Genomic DNA, 14,257 nt, shown 5'->3' with positions numbered 1-14,257 from the left:
AAACATCTCGGTCCCGTGCCGCCAATTTGTAAAGAAAATAAAGAGAAGCACTACGCAAATTGAAAGAGAAGCTCGACCAAAATCTCTTTCGATAACAATTCATGAGTGTTCGTTGTATGAAGTTAATACAACAACAAGTGGCCATTTGCATCTTGCCACAGATGTACTGATTTCAGAATATCAGAACGCAGACCCTTCATTAACTTAAAACTCCTTATTGAGACGATTTCAAAAAATATGCTGTGTCCTCCATTAGTGCCCTTCCCATATCTACCCCCGGATAATTGATTCTGCCTCTCTGCTTGCCTTATTTTCTTTGTTGGAATCTACCTTAACGAGCGAGCGTGATGTTCGACCCCAGCGGGTTAGGGGGTTAGAATATATCCGCGGGTAGGTATACCTGTCGTAAGGGGACTAAAATACCAAATAGATTCAAGGGGTTGGGTAGAGCAACCTTTTCAGGTTGCCAGGGCAATATATAGCTTCTCCAAACCCAATTGTCAACCTCACCTATCCGTGGCCAATCGTCTTTCATTAACAGCCGAGGCTCTGGCGCGAACACCTCATGGATGTAGGGGGTGGGAGGGCGGGATGCCTTAGAAGGTCGCCTGTGGTCATAACAAATCGTTCCCGAGATGGTCGGGTTTGGTAGCGGAACGTACCGGATTTGCATCCGGCAAAGGGCCATCAACTTCGATAACACTTCCCAAGGCCTTCGGAGAGTGTCCTTATCGCTACAACAACAACAACAACGTGATGTTCGACAACTAAATCGGCGAAACACCCTATTAAGTGACAAATTCGGAGACTAACGCTGTGTATACGAACATAACTAACCAAATGGGAAGTGAATATCCAAAGAGTTAAGAGACGAAAAGTATGTATGCGGCAGGGATGCCCGGGAGGCGACTAAAATTCATAGAAACGAAGATTCGAGTGAAAAAATCGGCGATTTTGGGGTCACCAGATCATCGATATGTATGATATATCAATATTTGTTATAGGATTTCCCTCACGTAGATAAGGTTGACAACTTGGTTGCGGAAACTCTGGAGCTATAAAGCTTTTTATTTCGCTTATCAACCCCTTGAATCCTACGCTCATATCTCTAATGCTTGGGAGTGTGTTTGCAAACCTACAAAACATGACCGGTAACGCATAAGGCCTTATTCCTAAAAAGCGATAATTTGCTCAGACTCAGAAAATTCTATTGCCACCTTTCATTCAGAAATTCTCTTCACTTGCGAGTATTGCCGGAGTGGTAATATTTGTCCTTTCATGAACCTCTCAAATACTTGGCCGGCGCTATTGTGTTTTGCTTTGCAACTAAAATAAAAGTACAAGTGACTAAACCTAAGAGAAAGTAAAACGTATAACTACCAGGGATGAGCAGTTTTTTCTTTCTTGAAAGCAGCATTTTCATCGTATATGACACACTTTGGGAGCCAATTCGTTCACGAGGTGTGACGGTGTGACTGGAAGCTTTATTCATCATTGATCAATGCATATAATAGCGCTCTTGCAGGTAAGAGCACTGCACATTTTAATACTGACACGGCTCGGTAAAAACAGGTGCCTAAACTTCTCAATCATAATAAGGGCTGTAGTTGCCGCTGAAGGAATTGTTTTAAACAAAACCCCATAGCCAATGATTTACACAAAGCAAGCGTATATATACATACATATGCGCAAAAAGCCAACTTACCAATTAAACAAATAACAAACTTTACAGAGGTCAATGACAGCACATCCGATAGAAATGTTTCTTGCGTCAATTCATTCATCATATTGCCAAATGAGCTACTTAGCACACCATTTGTTGCAGCCGTTGTTGAAGCATTAATTATGGCTCGCTCTAGTTGACTTTCGTCGGCAGGACTTCCAGGATTTGTGCTATTTACAAGGCCGGCATTCATTTTGTTGGCTAGATTTGATGGCGTGTTCGTAAAAATTTTATTTTCAGTTTGTGTTTGATTTTCACTAAGTTCACTACCAGCACCAACAACGTCAAGATCTGTAGCTGCAGGATAGAAGCGAGTCGGTAATCCCATACTAATTTTGAGCACTTCATCGATAACCAAAATGGGTGGAACACGCATCATAACGTCCACCAGACCTAGTACTTTGGTGCGTAGAGACATTTTTTAATTTTTGTGCTGAGCAGTGTGTATGTAAATATTTTAAATGTGAAATAAGGCGAGCTTGTGCAAGCTGCTTTTTGAGGGGAAACCGTTGAGTATGTATCAATGACGTGCAGTTCCTTCACCTCCAAGCGTAATATTCAGTCCAGTTATAAATTTTTGCACTAAGAAAGAGTTTCACTGAATACGTTTTCAAGTATGTCCCTACATACCACAACCAATCAACATCCAAAATTGTTGCTGAATTTTCCTTTTACAAAATTAGCAAAACGATTGTCGTGGCCTTATCGCAATAATATTGTAGCAAGTGTGTTTGTGTACACACCTTCGCCCTGTTGTTAATTTATTCCACATGCAGTAGCAGCACAAACTATAAACGAATGAAGGTTTTGCACTTTTTTTCTTCTGCCAGCAGAGATCTACTCGATTTCCAGACGCACTACAGCTGCTGGCACTTGTGAACCAATCACTGTTTTGTTTTTTACTTTTTACTCGCTATTCACGCGTTATAAATAAATAAAAAATCCTGTAATTGGTTTCTTTTTTATTAGCTATTGCATTTATATTGCAGATTTCGTGAATTCTTAACACTTTTTATTTTTTTGTTCGTGTCGTGGTTTGACTTTTGTAATAAATTGTTTTTTATCTTTTTGCTTTTCCTGTTCACTTGTGAATGGCTATCTCTTTCCGACAAAAGTAAGCTTTGCTTTTGTTCTGGTTGCATTTCAAATGTCAATTTAGCCAAGCTGCCATATCAATTTAGAAAAAATTGTATGGTTGGACTAATGGCCAAATTAAAGTTCTTTAAGGGTGAATTAATGGTGACTTATAACCATAAAGCCATAACCAGATAAAACAGCTGATCGAACCTACCTTATGGAAATCAATGTAATTGATTAATGGTGCCATACCACAACGCCAACTCGATTACATTGATTTCCATAAGGTAGTTTCGAACAGCTGTTTTATCTGGTTATGGCTTTATGGTTATAAGTCACCATTAATTCGCCCTTTATGTTGACCATTAATGTTGACTTATAACCATAAAGCCATAACCAGATAAAACAGCTGATCGAACCTTCCTTATGCAAATCAATGTAAACGATTAATGGTGCCATACCATAACGCTAGCTCGATTACATTGATTTCCATAAAGGAGATGTGATCAGCTGTTTTATCTGGTTATGGCTTTATGGTTATAAGTCACCATTAATTTGCCTTTTAACCCTAACGCCATAGTCGTAACCATACCCATATCCATCTCCAATGTGATCGATTAATGGTGCCTTAACCTAAAAATCGTGAAAATTTCATAAAAATGAAGAAAACGCAAAAACTTACAAACATATTCCACAAAAAATAAGTCTCATAGACAAACCATATCCAAAACAATAACGAAAATATACAAAAAGTTAATAAATTCACCAAATCAAATATTTTTAAGTTATGGATATGGCGACAAACCAAAAACCATTGGTTGGCTATGGTATGGTTATGGCGTTAGCGCTATGGTATGGCACCATTAATCGATTACATTTATTTCCATAAGGTAGAATCGATCAGCTGTTTCATCTGGTTATGGTTTTATGGTTATAATGGCCGCGACACAGGGACTTTTTCATATCGATGCGTTTAACACAAGCTTAGGCATTCCAATAACATTGCCACAATCAATCAAGATGTTTCGTTCGTAAATATGAAGGAACTTTAGACTTGGCAATTGAAGTTTATTACGCCTTGCCCATTCACATAAAAAATTTCGGGAAGCACTGTTACAAACATTCACCTTATACAACAAAAATACCTGATAACATATTTTGTGTCGTATTCGACTGTAATATTGCAGTTTTTAATTGCGACAAATGTTAGAAAATTTACCAACCTGTGGGAAAAATAATTTCACTTGCAAAGTGTGCCAACACCCATATCCAAAGCAAGTGTCAAATTCTTCTTATGATTTGCTTGCAGCAAAATTTTGGAGTTGGCTACTTTCCAATATCAGATGGCGCCAGTGTCGCTCATTCTACCGATCTCCATAAAAATACATGCAATCTACTCATAATGCATAAGTTTGGCTAAACTCATCTATACGAAAAACTGCTTATGTGTCGGGGCTTGAAGCTTCGTAAGGAAATGCTTTAAGGGCTAATTAAACTTCCTTAAGGGCTAATTCAACTTCATTTACCCTAACGCCGTTATCGTATCTATACCCGTATCCATAACCATCTCAAATGTGATCGATTAATGGTGCCTTAACCTAAAAATTGTGAAAATTTCATAAAAACGAAGAAAACGCAAAAAATTACAAACATATTCCACAAAAACTAAGTCTCTTAGTCATAACTTATCCAAAACAATGAATAAAATTTAAAAAAGTTTTTAAATTCACCAACTCAAATATTTTTAGGTTATGGGTGGCGAGAAATCAAAAACCAATTGGTTGGCTATGCTATGGTTATGGCGTTAGCGTTATGGTATGGCACCATTATTCGATTGCATTGATTTCCATAAGGTAGGTTCGATCAGCTGCTTTATCTGGTTATGGTTTTATGGTTATAAGTCACCATTAATTGGCCCTTTAACACTAGCGCCATTGTCATAACCGACTAATGGTGCCTTAACCTAAAAATCGTGAAAATTTCATAAAAATAAAGAAAACCCAAAAAATTAAAAACATATTCCACAAAAACTAAGTCTCTTAGTCATAACGTATCCTAAACAATGAATAAAATCTACAAAAAGTTTTTAAATTCACCAACTCAAATAGTTTTAAGTTATGGATATGGCGAGAAACCAAAAACCAACTGGTTGGCTGTGACATGGTTATGGCGTTAGCGTTATGGTATGGCACCATTAATCGATCAGCCAATTAATGGTGACTTATAACCATAAAACCATTACCAGCTAAAACAGCTGATCGAACCTACCTTGTGGAAATCAATGTACATAAGGGAGGTTCGATCAGCTGTTTTACCTGGTTAAGTAACCATTAATTGGCCTTTTATGCCAACCCTGCTTTATTAATTATGAAATATCAAATTGTTTATTGGTGTGGGTTAAAGACCAAATATATCGATACTTTTTTGTCTTTACTAGTATTGTTTCACCTCTATGCAATTCCAAAAATTTTGAAAGTTTGTTGTCATTTTTGATTTTCTAGCAGCCAGTTAAAGTTATATTAAAAAAAAATATTGTACACCTGCTGCAAAATGGCATTGGGCAACGTATTTCTGCTTAGCCAAATCGCTGGCCATGTAATATTAGTCATATTATCATTATGTATGTTGGTGCCAATGGCTATGAGCATTCATGAATTTGGGTGAGTACTTCACTGCATAACAATGAAATGTGCATATTGTTGCTAAATGCGTCACGAATAATTTTTGTATTTCTCCTATAAGTGGGCATTGCTTACTTTTCACAACAGGAAAATGGCGTGAGGAAGATGGAATGTTCGAAGCGAATTGGTCGTCGACTGGCCTATGCGACTTCCCATTATTTACGGCAATCTTTCTTTTCCTGGTTTCGACTATGCAGATTTATCGGTAAATATGTAAAATTTAATTATACTTTATACCAATCCTGACTTTAATGGGTTTTTTTAGCTTTGCAAGAATGAATGATGAAGCATCATTCCTGTCTCTATTTGTCGATGTTGTACTAGGAATTTGGATGTTGGCTTCTTCTATTCTTTCAGCGATTATGATCACTTTAGGGTTTATAGTTTGGTGTGATGGTATGACGGAACGTTTTCCGTCGTGTGAAACCGCTGCTGGTCAAAATATCATACATGGGGATCAGGACAAAATTGATACATCCGGATTTTACATCGAAATGGGCACAGCTCAGGTGATTGTTTATTAAAGCATTAATAAAAAGAGGAATTGTCTATTTGCTAATGACCCTACGGAAAAGCAGTTAAATTCATAGTCACCAAATAAATCACACACAAAGGTGTGTAGACATGTATAAAGCATAGCCGAATTGGGAATTATTCTTTGAAGAGCTGGTGATGCAAAATCGCGTCTGTCGTGTAAATACTAAGACCGTTGTGATTTTTTAGGCCCTGCCGAGGCCCCTCGAAAATGTCCTGCTAGGTCGCTGCGAGGTAGTTTTAATTTTTTAAATGCGTCTCGGCAAAAGTAATTCACAGTATTGATTAAAAATAGGAATATTTCGGCTTGAAGCTCTTAAAATTAAAAATTTTTGTATGGACATGTAATTTTAAAAAGCATTATAAACCTTGTATAAATTTGTTCGGAATTAAATTTTCTATATTACAAGACTGATCTCATCTTGTACACGATATCATATATCTAAGCAAGGTCATAAGCAAATAGCCATTTTCAAAAAATTTATAAAAAACTTAAACCAACATATCTTCACAGTTTGGTGCTTGGGGTGCGTTTGCCATATCTGTTGGTGTCGGTGTTATAGCGCTACTAAAACTCATTCAAAACCACCAAGTTCGTAACATCAAAGTTTCTATGTATTTGGAACGTCAGCGGGTGGTAAATCAAATAGATGACAGATCTACGACACCAATAATTTCAGAAACCAACAGTAAATAATTATATTGTACCTTAAGCGAGCTTTTTTATTGTGATTATATATATTATATTCAGCCCAATCACGCAATCCATCGTAGACTGCTTTTTCGGGATTCGTAACATTCGAATTCGTAACATTGCTACGATGGATTGCGTGATTGGGCTGTTTGTTTTAAATATTTTTCGCGTTTCGTAAATTTTCTCCGTTGGCAAGAACTTGTCGTAGAAAATTTCAAATAAACGTCAAAAGTTTACGTTCCGAGTGAATTCAGTGATGCCACTGTACGAATTTCGAATTTACTTATTACTTTCGGAGATGTTCGGAAACACGGTCGAATTGTATGATAGCAATTTCGTACCTTTCCCGACAAAACAGTCTACGATGGATTGCGTGATTGGGCTGATTATGTTCATAACTGTAACTTCACTATATTGTGATTCAAAAACTTGTTATGTATCAGGCATGTTCTGCAAATCATTTTCGGTTGGTAATTTCAAATTTCCCGTTTTCAATTCGGTTGTCCCAAAACCTTTTAAATCATTTGAAGCATGTTGAAATGTTTAAGATAATTATAACGGTAAAAAGTTGAAAAGAAAAATTACAAAAAATGGTTTTTTAACATATAACATAAACAATATAAAACCATAAAAAATTAAAAAAAAAAAATTATTCGAATCAAGGTTTTGAACACCACTTCTCTCGAATGCAAGTCGTACGTTCATCTTTATTCCTATACAAAAAAAAAAAAAAGCCTATGAAATTCGAAGATCAAATGTGTAATGTTTTTGATAAAAACAAATAAACTCAAAGTAACTTCGAATTTCCATAAAATGGAACAACAATTTTCAGAATTCCCAAAAGGAGACCGCCACGCAAATTCTTGTATGTTTATATTATTGTATATTGTATTATTGTATATTTCATTTTGATTCTTTTAGACATTTTCATAATTGATTTTTATTCAATAAATATTATTTAAAAGCATATAACTATACCAGTAAATTTATATTATAAAGCAAGGTACCTATAAGTCTTGAAGGTAGTTTCATTTAAACAAAAATTTGACGTATACGGCAGTTTTATTCCCCACTGGTGAAAAAATTATGCAATTTTGTTTGGAAACTTAAAAAAAAATTGTTTGAACTCTAATGTTTTAATTGTTTTTTTCATTTACTTACGAAATATTCGTACAAAATTCCCCAATTTGATATTTGGGTAACTATTACTTTGTGGCCTAAGTCGATACCGCAGAAAACGTTCCCGTGCACTTGTAGCATGAAAAATAAAATACGAAATACCTCTCACATAGGTATTGGTGTACCAATAAATTCTCATTTTTGCCTTGAAGGGTTGATGCTGGAACTTAATATGTTGTTGTTGTTGTTGTAGCGATTAGGTTACTCCCCGAAGGCTTTGGGGAGTGTTATCGATGTGATGGTCCTTTGTCGGATACAGATCCGATACGCTCCGGTAACACAGCACCATTAAGGTGCTGGCCCGACCATCTCGGGAACGATTTATATGGCCACATTAAACCTTTAGGCCATCCCTCCCTCCACACCCCCAAGTACCATGAGGAGCTTGGGGTCGCCAGAGCCTCGTCTGTTAGTGAAACGGGATTCGCCGCTCGAAGGTGAGGTTGACAATTGGGTTTGAGAAGCTATATATCGCGCTACACAATCCCTTGAATCCCAAGGCATATGATCCTCTGTGGGTGCTCCATGGAGTACTACAGTGAAGGTACTTTGGAAAGTTCTCTCACGTATGTACTCTATGGAATACTCACAAACAAAGCGAGAGTGGGATCACCTACTCCTCTCCTAGGACATCGCAATGTTAATTGGAGCACATTTTTTGTATGAATACAGATTAGATTTGGAGCAGTCCTATACTCCCAAAGGAGAATTCCTTACATTATTTATAGAGTACTCGCGTTTTTTGAAGGGTATGTATACTGGGTCGATTTTTAACCGATATCGCGCCATTGATTTTTCGATAGGACTTGGGCTCTGGAAAAAAAGTTCCACTACGCATACCCAAAAAAATAAATTTCGAGCCTACGAAATTTAATTTTTTTTACTTTGATTTTTAAGGTTTTTTTCATGAAAAATCGATAGCGCGGTATCGGTTAACTTTCGTCAATACAAATCGAGCCACCCTAATGTATATATCATTATCGGTTGAGGAGCTACGTCGTTTTGTGTATATCTCTTGAACCAAAGCAAATATCAAAGTGTTTGTTTTTGCAATATATATGTAGGTATTCACTTGTAGATTAATTCACAATTTGACATAAACTTCTATTATTAGCCCTTCAGAGCAAAATGGGAATTTATCGGTACATATGTGATCCAGCACTTAAATTGATCCATATTTCTTGATCAAAGCAAGTTTTTTAAGGTTTTTTTTTGTATTATATAGCTACCTACTTGTCGATTAATCCGCAATTTGATATAAAGTTCTACCGTTAACCCTTGACGGCAAAAATGGGAGTTATGGGTAAATAAATGACCCATCACCTAAATTGCCCAATACATCTTGAAGCAAGCAAGATTTTTTAAACTCCATGTCTGCTACTTCCAGATTAACATACAATTTAATCCAAGGTCCTGTCATTAACGGTTCAAGCGCTACGTGAGATATCCGCTTATCGAACCCTACGGACGGCCAACTCGATTATTTTGTATATCTCTTGAACCAAGCAAAATTTCAAAAATTTGTTCGATGCATTATGTGTCTGTCTACTTGTAGATTGAATCCCATTTTCTACCATTTGTGTATACCTCTTGAACCAAGTCAAACATAACCATGAATCAAGTTGTGTCTTAATTTACAAATAGATGTCTAATTCAAACAATTTCACCGCCGCCGATAATGTACATACTGTCGTCCCACATACTAATAATGATGCCGTCGACACCTCAAGTACCTCTTATGCTGTAATTACCAATGATACGCCTCATTCCGCTATTTTGGGTCTGCTGTTAACGCTGATAATATTATTAATGATGTTAATACTGGAGTGCAACCTGAGGCCCACAGAGAGGTTACTGCTGTGCCGCCTCGTAGGTCAATATTTGTATCACGGCTTCACGCATCGTTGACGGAAGATGACATAATTTACTATATTGTATCCAAGCTTGATTCTAAACCTATTAAATTAAGTGTTTACAAATTTAATTTTAAGTATGAAAGGGACATCTCGTCTTTTAAAATATCAGTGCCTGATGCATATTTTGACAAAATTCTTGAACAGTCTTTTTGGCCAAAACATTCGGTGGTACATTTGTTCAAAAAAAGGCAAATGTAAGAGTTTCAAAAAACTTACCGGACTCGGCAAGAATACCACAGACGTAAATATCGGGTTGTCTTATATATCTATTCATTATCAGAATGTTCGTGGCTTACGATCCAAATTGAGTTCGTTATTTCTAAACAGTTTTTCGTTCACAGCGCAAGTGATAGCCTTTGCTGAGACCTGGCTTAAGGAAGATAATTATAACTCTGAGATCTTCTCGTGTAACTATGTCGTGTATAGGCGCGATCGTGTATCTAGAGCGGGTGGTGTCCTTATAGCCGTAGACTCTAGCCTACCGTCAGAATTACTGTCGTTGGACTATGACTCTGATATTGAGTTTATAGCAGTAAAGATCTCATTACGTAGTGCTAGTCTATTTATTTGCTGCTGCTATATTCCGCCACGTTCGGATATGCATGTTTATACTCAACATAGCTTATCTATACGTAGTGTTTACTCTCAGTTGCGAGATAGGGACCGCCTGGTGGTGCTTGGTGACTTCAATTTGCCTACAGTAAGTTGGATTGGCAACAGTGAATTAAACTTTTTGACGTCCACCACTCAGCATGATTTTTGTAAGAGTCTGCTTGATATACATTTACTACAATTAAACAATATATTAAATTGCAAAAATAAAATGCTGGATTTGGTATTTGCGGATGACCCTGTGGGTATTTCTCTCAAGCGAATTCCCCCATTATCACTTCCAGAGGATCCACTTCATCCTACACTTGAGGTAATGCTTGATTATCTCAGCCTGTGTTGTTTGATGCAGCAAAAGTAAAATCTAGCTTTCGATCAAGATGTTTTTGTAAGGCAGATTTTAATAAGCTGAATTATCTTATTTCCACCCATGACTGGCCGGATCTATATGCTTGTAAAGATGTTGAGTCAGCAACTTCTATTTTTTACAGTTCTTTCGATGGTTTCTTTGCATGCTGTGTGCCTCTTCGTCATGGCAATGCTGGAACGGGCAAGCCCCCGTGGTTCTCAAGACATCTTGTAAGACTATATAATATTAAATCTAGGCTATACAAACGATTTAAAATATCAGGATCATGCTCCGATTTTTCTAAATATTTAGTTGCTAGATCAAACTTTCATCGTCTTAATCAGCAGTGCTATAAACGTTACTTAAATCGGTGTAAGCTTCAATTTTCTAACAACCCGAAACATTTCTTTAGTTTTGTCAATTCTAAGAGAAAAACCTCAGGGTTTCCATCTGCTTTGGCCTATGGATGTAAGAACGCAAGCTCGGATGATGATGTTGTCAACTTCATTGCTGAATACTTTAAGTCGACCCATTCATCTCAACTTTTTCAATCGGATCTCTATCCTTACAACTTAGAAAGTTCTAATTGTATTCTGGTTCCTGTCGTAGATATAGATACTGTTCTGAAGAGTCTTCTGGAGTTGAAACCAATTACCTCCCCGGGTTCAGATGGTGTTCCTAGTTGTGTTCTAAAGTTTTGCGCTGTCGACTTATCTAAGCCGATCCTTAAATTATTTACACTATCTCTTGAATCTTCTGTATTCCCTTCAATTTGGAAGCAATCATTTATTATTCCCTTACATAAGAAAGGTAGTAGGTCCAATATCGAGAACTACAGGGGCATAGCTAAACTTTCGGCTATTCCTAAAATGTTTGAAAAGATTATCACCTGCCAAATTCAATATGCATGTACTTCTTTATTATCACCCAGCCAACATGGTTTTGTGTGTAGAAGATCAACCACAACCAACTTGTTTGAGTTCACCTCTCTAGTCATGGATGGATTTTTATCGTATAAGCAAACCGACGTTATTTATACCGACTTCAGCAAAGCATTTGATTCTGTTAATCATGAGCTTTTAACTCATAAACTTGACTTACTGGGTTTTTCGAAGAATTTATTACTTTGGCTTCGCAGCTATCTCTTAAGTAGAACTCAGCGAGTTATGTTCAAAAACAGTCTCTCAGAGTCGATAGAAGTAACTTCTGGTGTGCCTCAGGGTAGCCATCTGGGTCCATTACTTTTTACCTTCTTTATAAATGACTTACCAATGGTTATCTCGTATTTCCCGTTTTCTAATGTGATGATGTTAAACTATGCTATTCATACTTGCCTTCTGACTCTTCCCGTTTGGATTTACTTCAGGCCGATTTGGACTCATTTCAATTATGGTGTACAGTAAATATACTAGTTTTGAACTGCTGCAAATGTAAACTAATGTGACATCATGACGGACAAGGCGACAGCTGTTTCGAATATACCTTGTAAATCTCTTCAAAGCCTTTTCTCCCGGGAGTGGGAGTCGAACTCGCACTCCTACGATAGTTGAAATGGTTATAAACGCATTCAGCTACGTCATGCCTTAGTTGTTGTAAAGTTTTTCCCAATTGCCTTCTTTTTGCATATTTTAATCTTTTACACATTGCATACTTCGTATGCAATTATGTGTTAAAGCTATGCTTGGTACGGCGGTTTCAAAGAAACTTTGGTTTTGTTGCTGTTTTTGTTCTATTTATAGAACTACAACGAATTAACAAATTTTGTCTGTTTGTATGATTTTAATAATCGGGGATTGCACATATTTCTTTTTTAAATGTATGAAAACATTTATTTGAAGCAATTTTTTAATTTTTTATAATTTATTTAATAATTTGGGAAAAATTTAAACAACGTGACATCAGGACGGACAAGGCGACATCTGTTTCGATTGTTACAACAACTAAGGCATTACGTAGCTGAATGCGTTTATAACCATTTCAACTATCGTAGGAGTGCGAGTTCGACTCCCACTCCCGGGAGAAAAGGCTTTGAAGAGATTTACAAGGTATAATCGAAACAGCTGTCGCCTTGTCCGTCCTGATGTCACGTTGTTTAAATTTTTCCCAAATTATTAAATAAATTATAAAAAATTAAAAAATTGCTTCAAATAAATGTTTTCATACATTTAAAAAAGCAATATGGGTAATCCCCGATTATTAAAATCGTAAACTAATGACATTTCACAGAGTCAACCCAGTTTTAAAATCCTATATGCTAGATAGTGCTCCCTTGGAGCGTATATCTGAAGTATGTGAGCTTTAACATGCATATTTCATCTATTGTAAACAAGGCGTCGGGTGTACTCGGATTTATTAAAAGATGGGCTAAAGAATTTGATGATCCTTATTTAACCAAGACCCTTTACACATCTTTCGTTCGCCCAATACCTGAGTATTGTTCCTGTATTTGGTCCCCGGGGTATAAAAATCATATAGATCGGATTGAATCGGTACAGAAGCAGTTTCTAATCTTCGCTTTACGCGGTCTTAACTGGGAATCAAATCAACATCTTCCACCTTATAGAAATAGACTTCTTCTCATTAGTTTGCCAACTTTAGAGAATAGAAGAACATTACTCGGAGTAATGTTCCTTCATAAACTGATTATCGGTGAGATAGACTCCACTGACCTTGTAAGCAGACTGAATTTTTCCGTTCCTGCGAGAACTACAAGACACTATGTACTCTTTCATTTACCCATTCTACGGCGTAATTTTTCCAAATATAGCCCTCTTCGCAATTGGTGCTCGCGCTATAACGAACTGTACAACTGCTTTAGTTTTGAGTATTCGATTGCTGCTATCCGCAAGGAAATACTCTCACGTCTGGCATGATATTTTTAAATAAGGTCACTTTTATTTTAATATTAATTTTAACTAATCTTTATTTTTGATTTGATTTATGTATTAATTAAAATTTAACTTAATTAATTTGATTGTTTATTATTTAAATTTTTACTTAAAATTTTGTTTTTTACGCTTATGTTTTCTTTCCTTGTTATATGTATTGTATCTTATATTCAGTAGTCGACCGCTTTGTGTCTGTGTTGACTTTAACAAACAAATAAATAAATAAAAAAAAAATATAATGCAAAAAAAATGATAAGAAAATCATGCTAGGTTGAAGAGATATAACGTGATTAAGTGCTGGGTCATTTGTGTACCGATAGCTGCCATTTTTGCTCTGGAGGGTTAATGATGGAAGTTTATATCAAGTTGTGCATTAATCTACGGAGGAGTATCTATAATTGCAAACAAAAAACTTTGCCAATTGCTTTGGCTGAAACGATATACGAAAATCGACAGTAGTAAACTGATTAGCCCTCATAGCGCCTTTACCGTTAAAGATAGAATATTGAATCAAGTCGTGCCTTAATCTTCAAGTAAGTAACCATATAATGTAATAAAAAAAAAATTTAGAAATTTTGCTTGCTTCAAGAGATATACCAATTAATCG

At 36.3% G+C, this 14,257-nt stretch overlaps 2 protein-coding genes across 3 annotated transcripts in view; one reads left to right on the top strand and one right to left on the bottom strand.

Annotated features, from left to right (window-relative positions):
• Nucleotides 1-2,834, bottom strand: part of Trc8 (TRC8 ring finger protein) — a 29,872-nt gene extending 27,038 nt beyond the window's left edge. For both annotated transcript variants that reach the window (XM_067761543.1, XM_067761545.1), the window contains exon 1: nucleotides 1,706-2,834. In XM_067761543.1, coding sequence (XP_067617644.1) covers nucleotides 1,706-2,141 — 436 coding nt within the window. In that variant the 5' untranslated portion in view covers nucleotides 2,142-2,834. The remainder of the gene's footprint in view (nucleotides 1-1,705) is intronic.
• Nucleotides 2,835-5,253: 2,419 nt separating this feature from the next.
• Nucleotides 5,254-7,681, top strand: LOC137243908 (transmembrane protein 179). Its single transcript, XM_067772223.1, has 4 exons — nucleotides 5,254-5,460; nucleotides 5,543-5,686; nucleotides 5,747-5,990; nucleotides 6,530-7,681. The coding sequence occupies exons 1-4, from the start codon at nucleotides 5,351-5,353 to the stop codon at nucleotides 6,710-6,712; spliced, it is 681 nt and encodes a 226-aa protein (XP_067628324.1). The 5' UTR covers nucleotides 5,254-5,350; the 3' UTR covers nucleotides 6,713-7,681.
• Nucleotides 7,682-14,257: the final 6,576 nt, after the last annotated feature.

Source organism: Eurosta solidaginis, chromosome 1, assembly GCF_040869045.1.
Source record: "Eurosta solidaginis isolate ZX-2024a chromosome 1, ASM4086904v1, whole genome shotgun sequence".
In the NCBI taxonomy this organism is placed as follows: Eukaryota; Metazoa; Arthropoda; class Insecta; order Diptera; family Tephritidae; genus Eurosta; species Eurosta solidaginis.
Note: the sequence above shows the minus strand (reverse complement) of the source record. Positions and strands in the feature narration are given on the sequence as shown.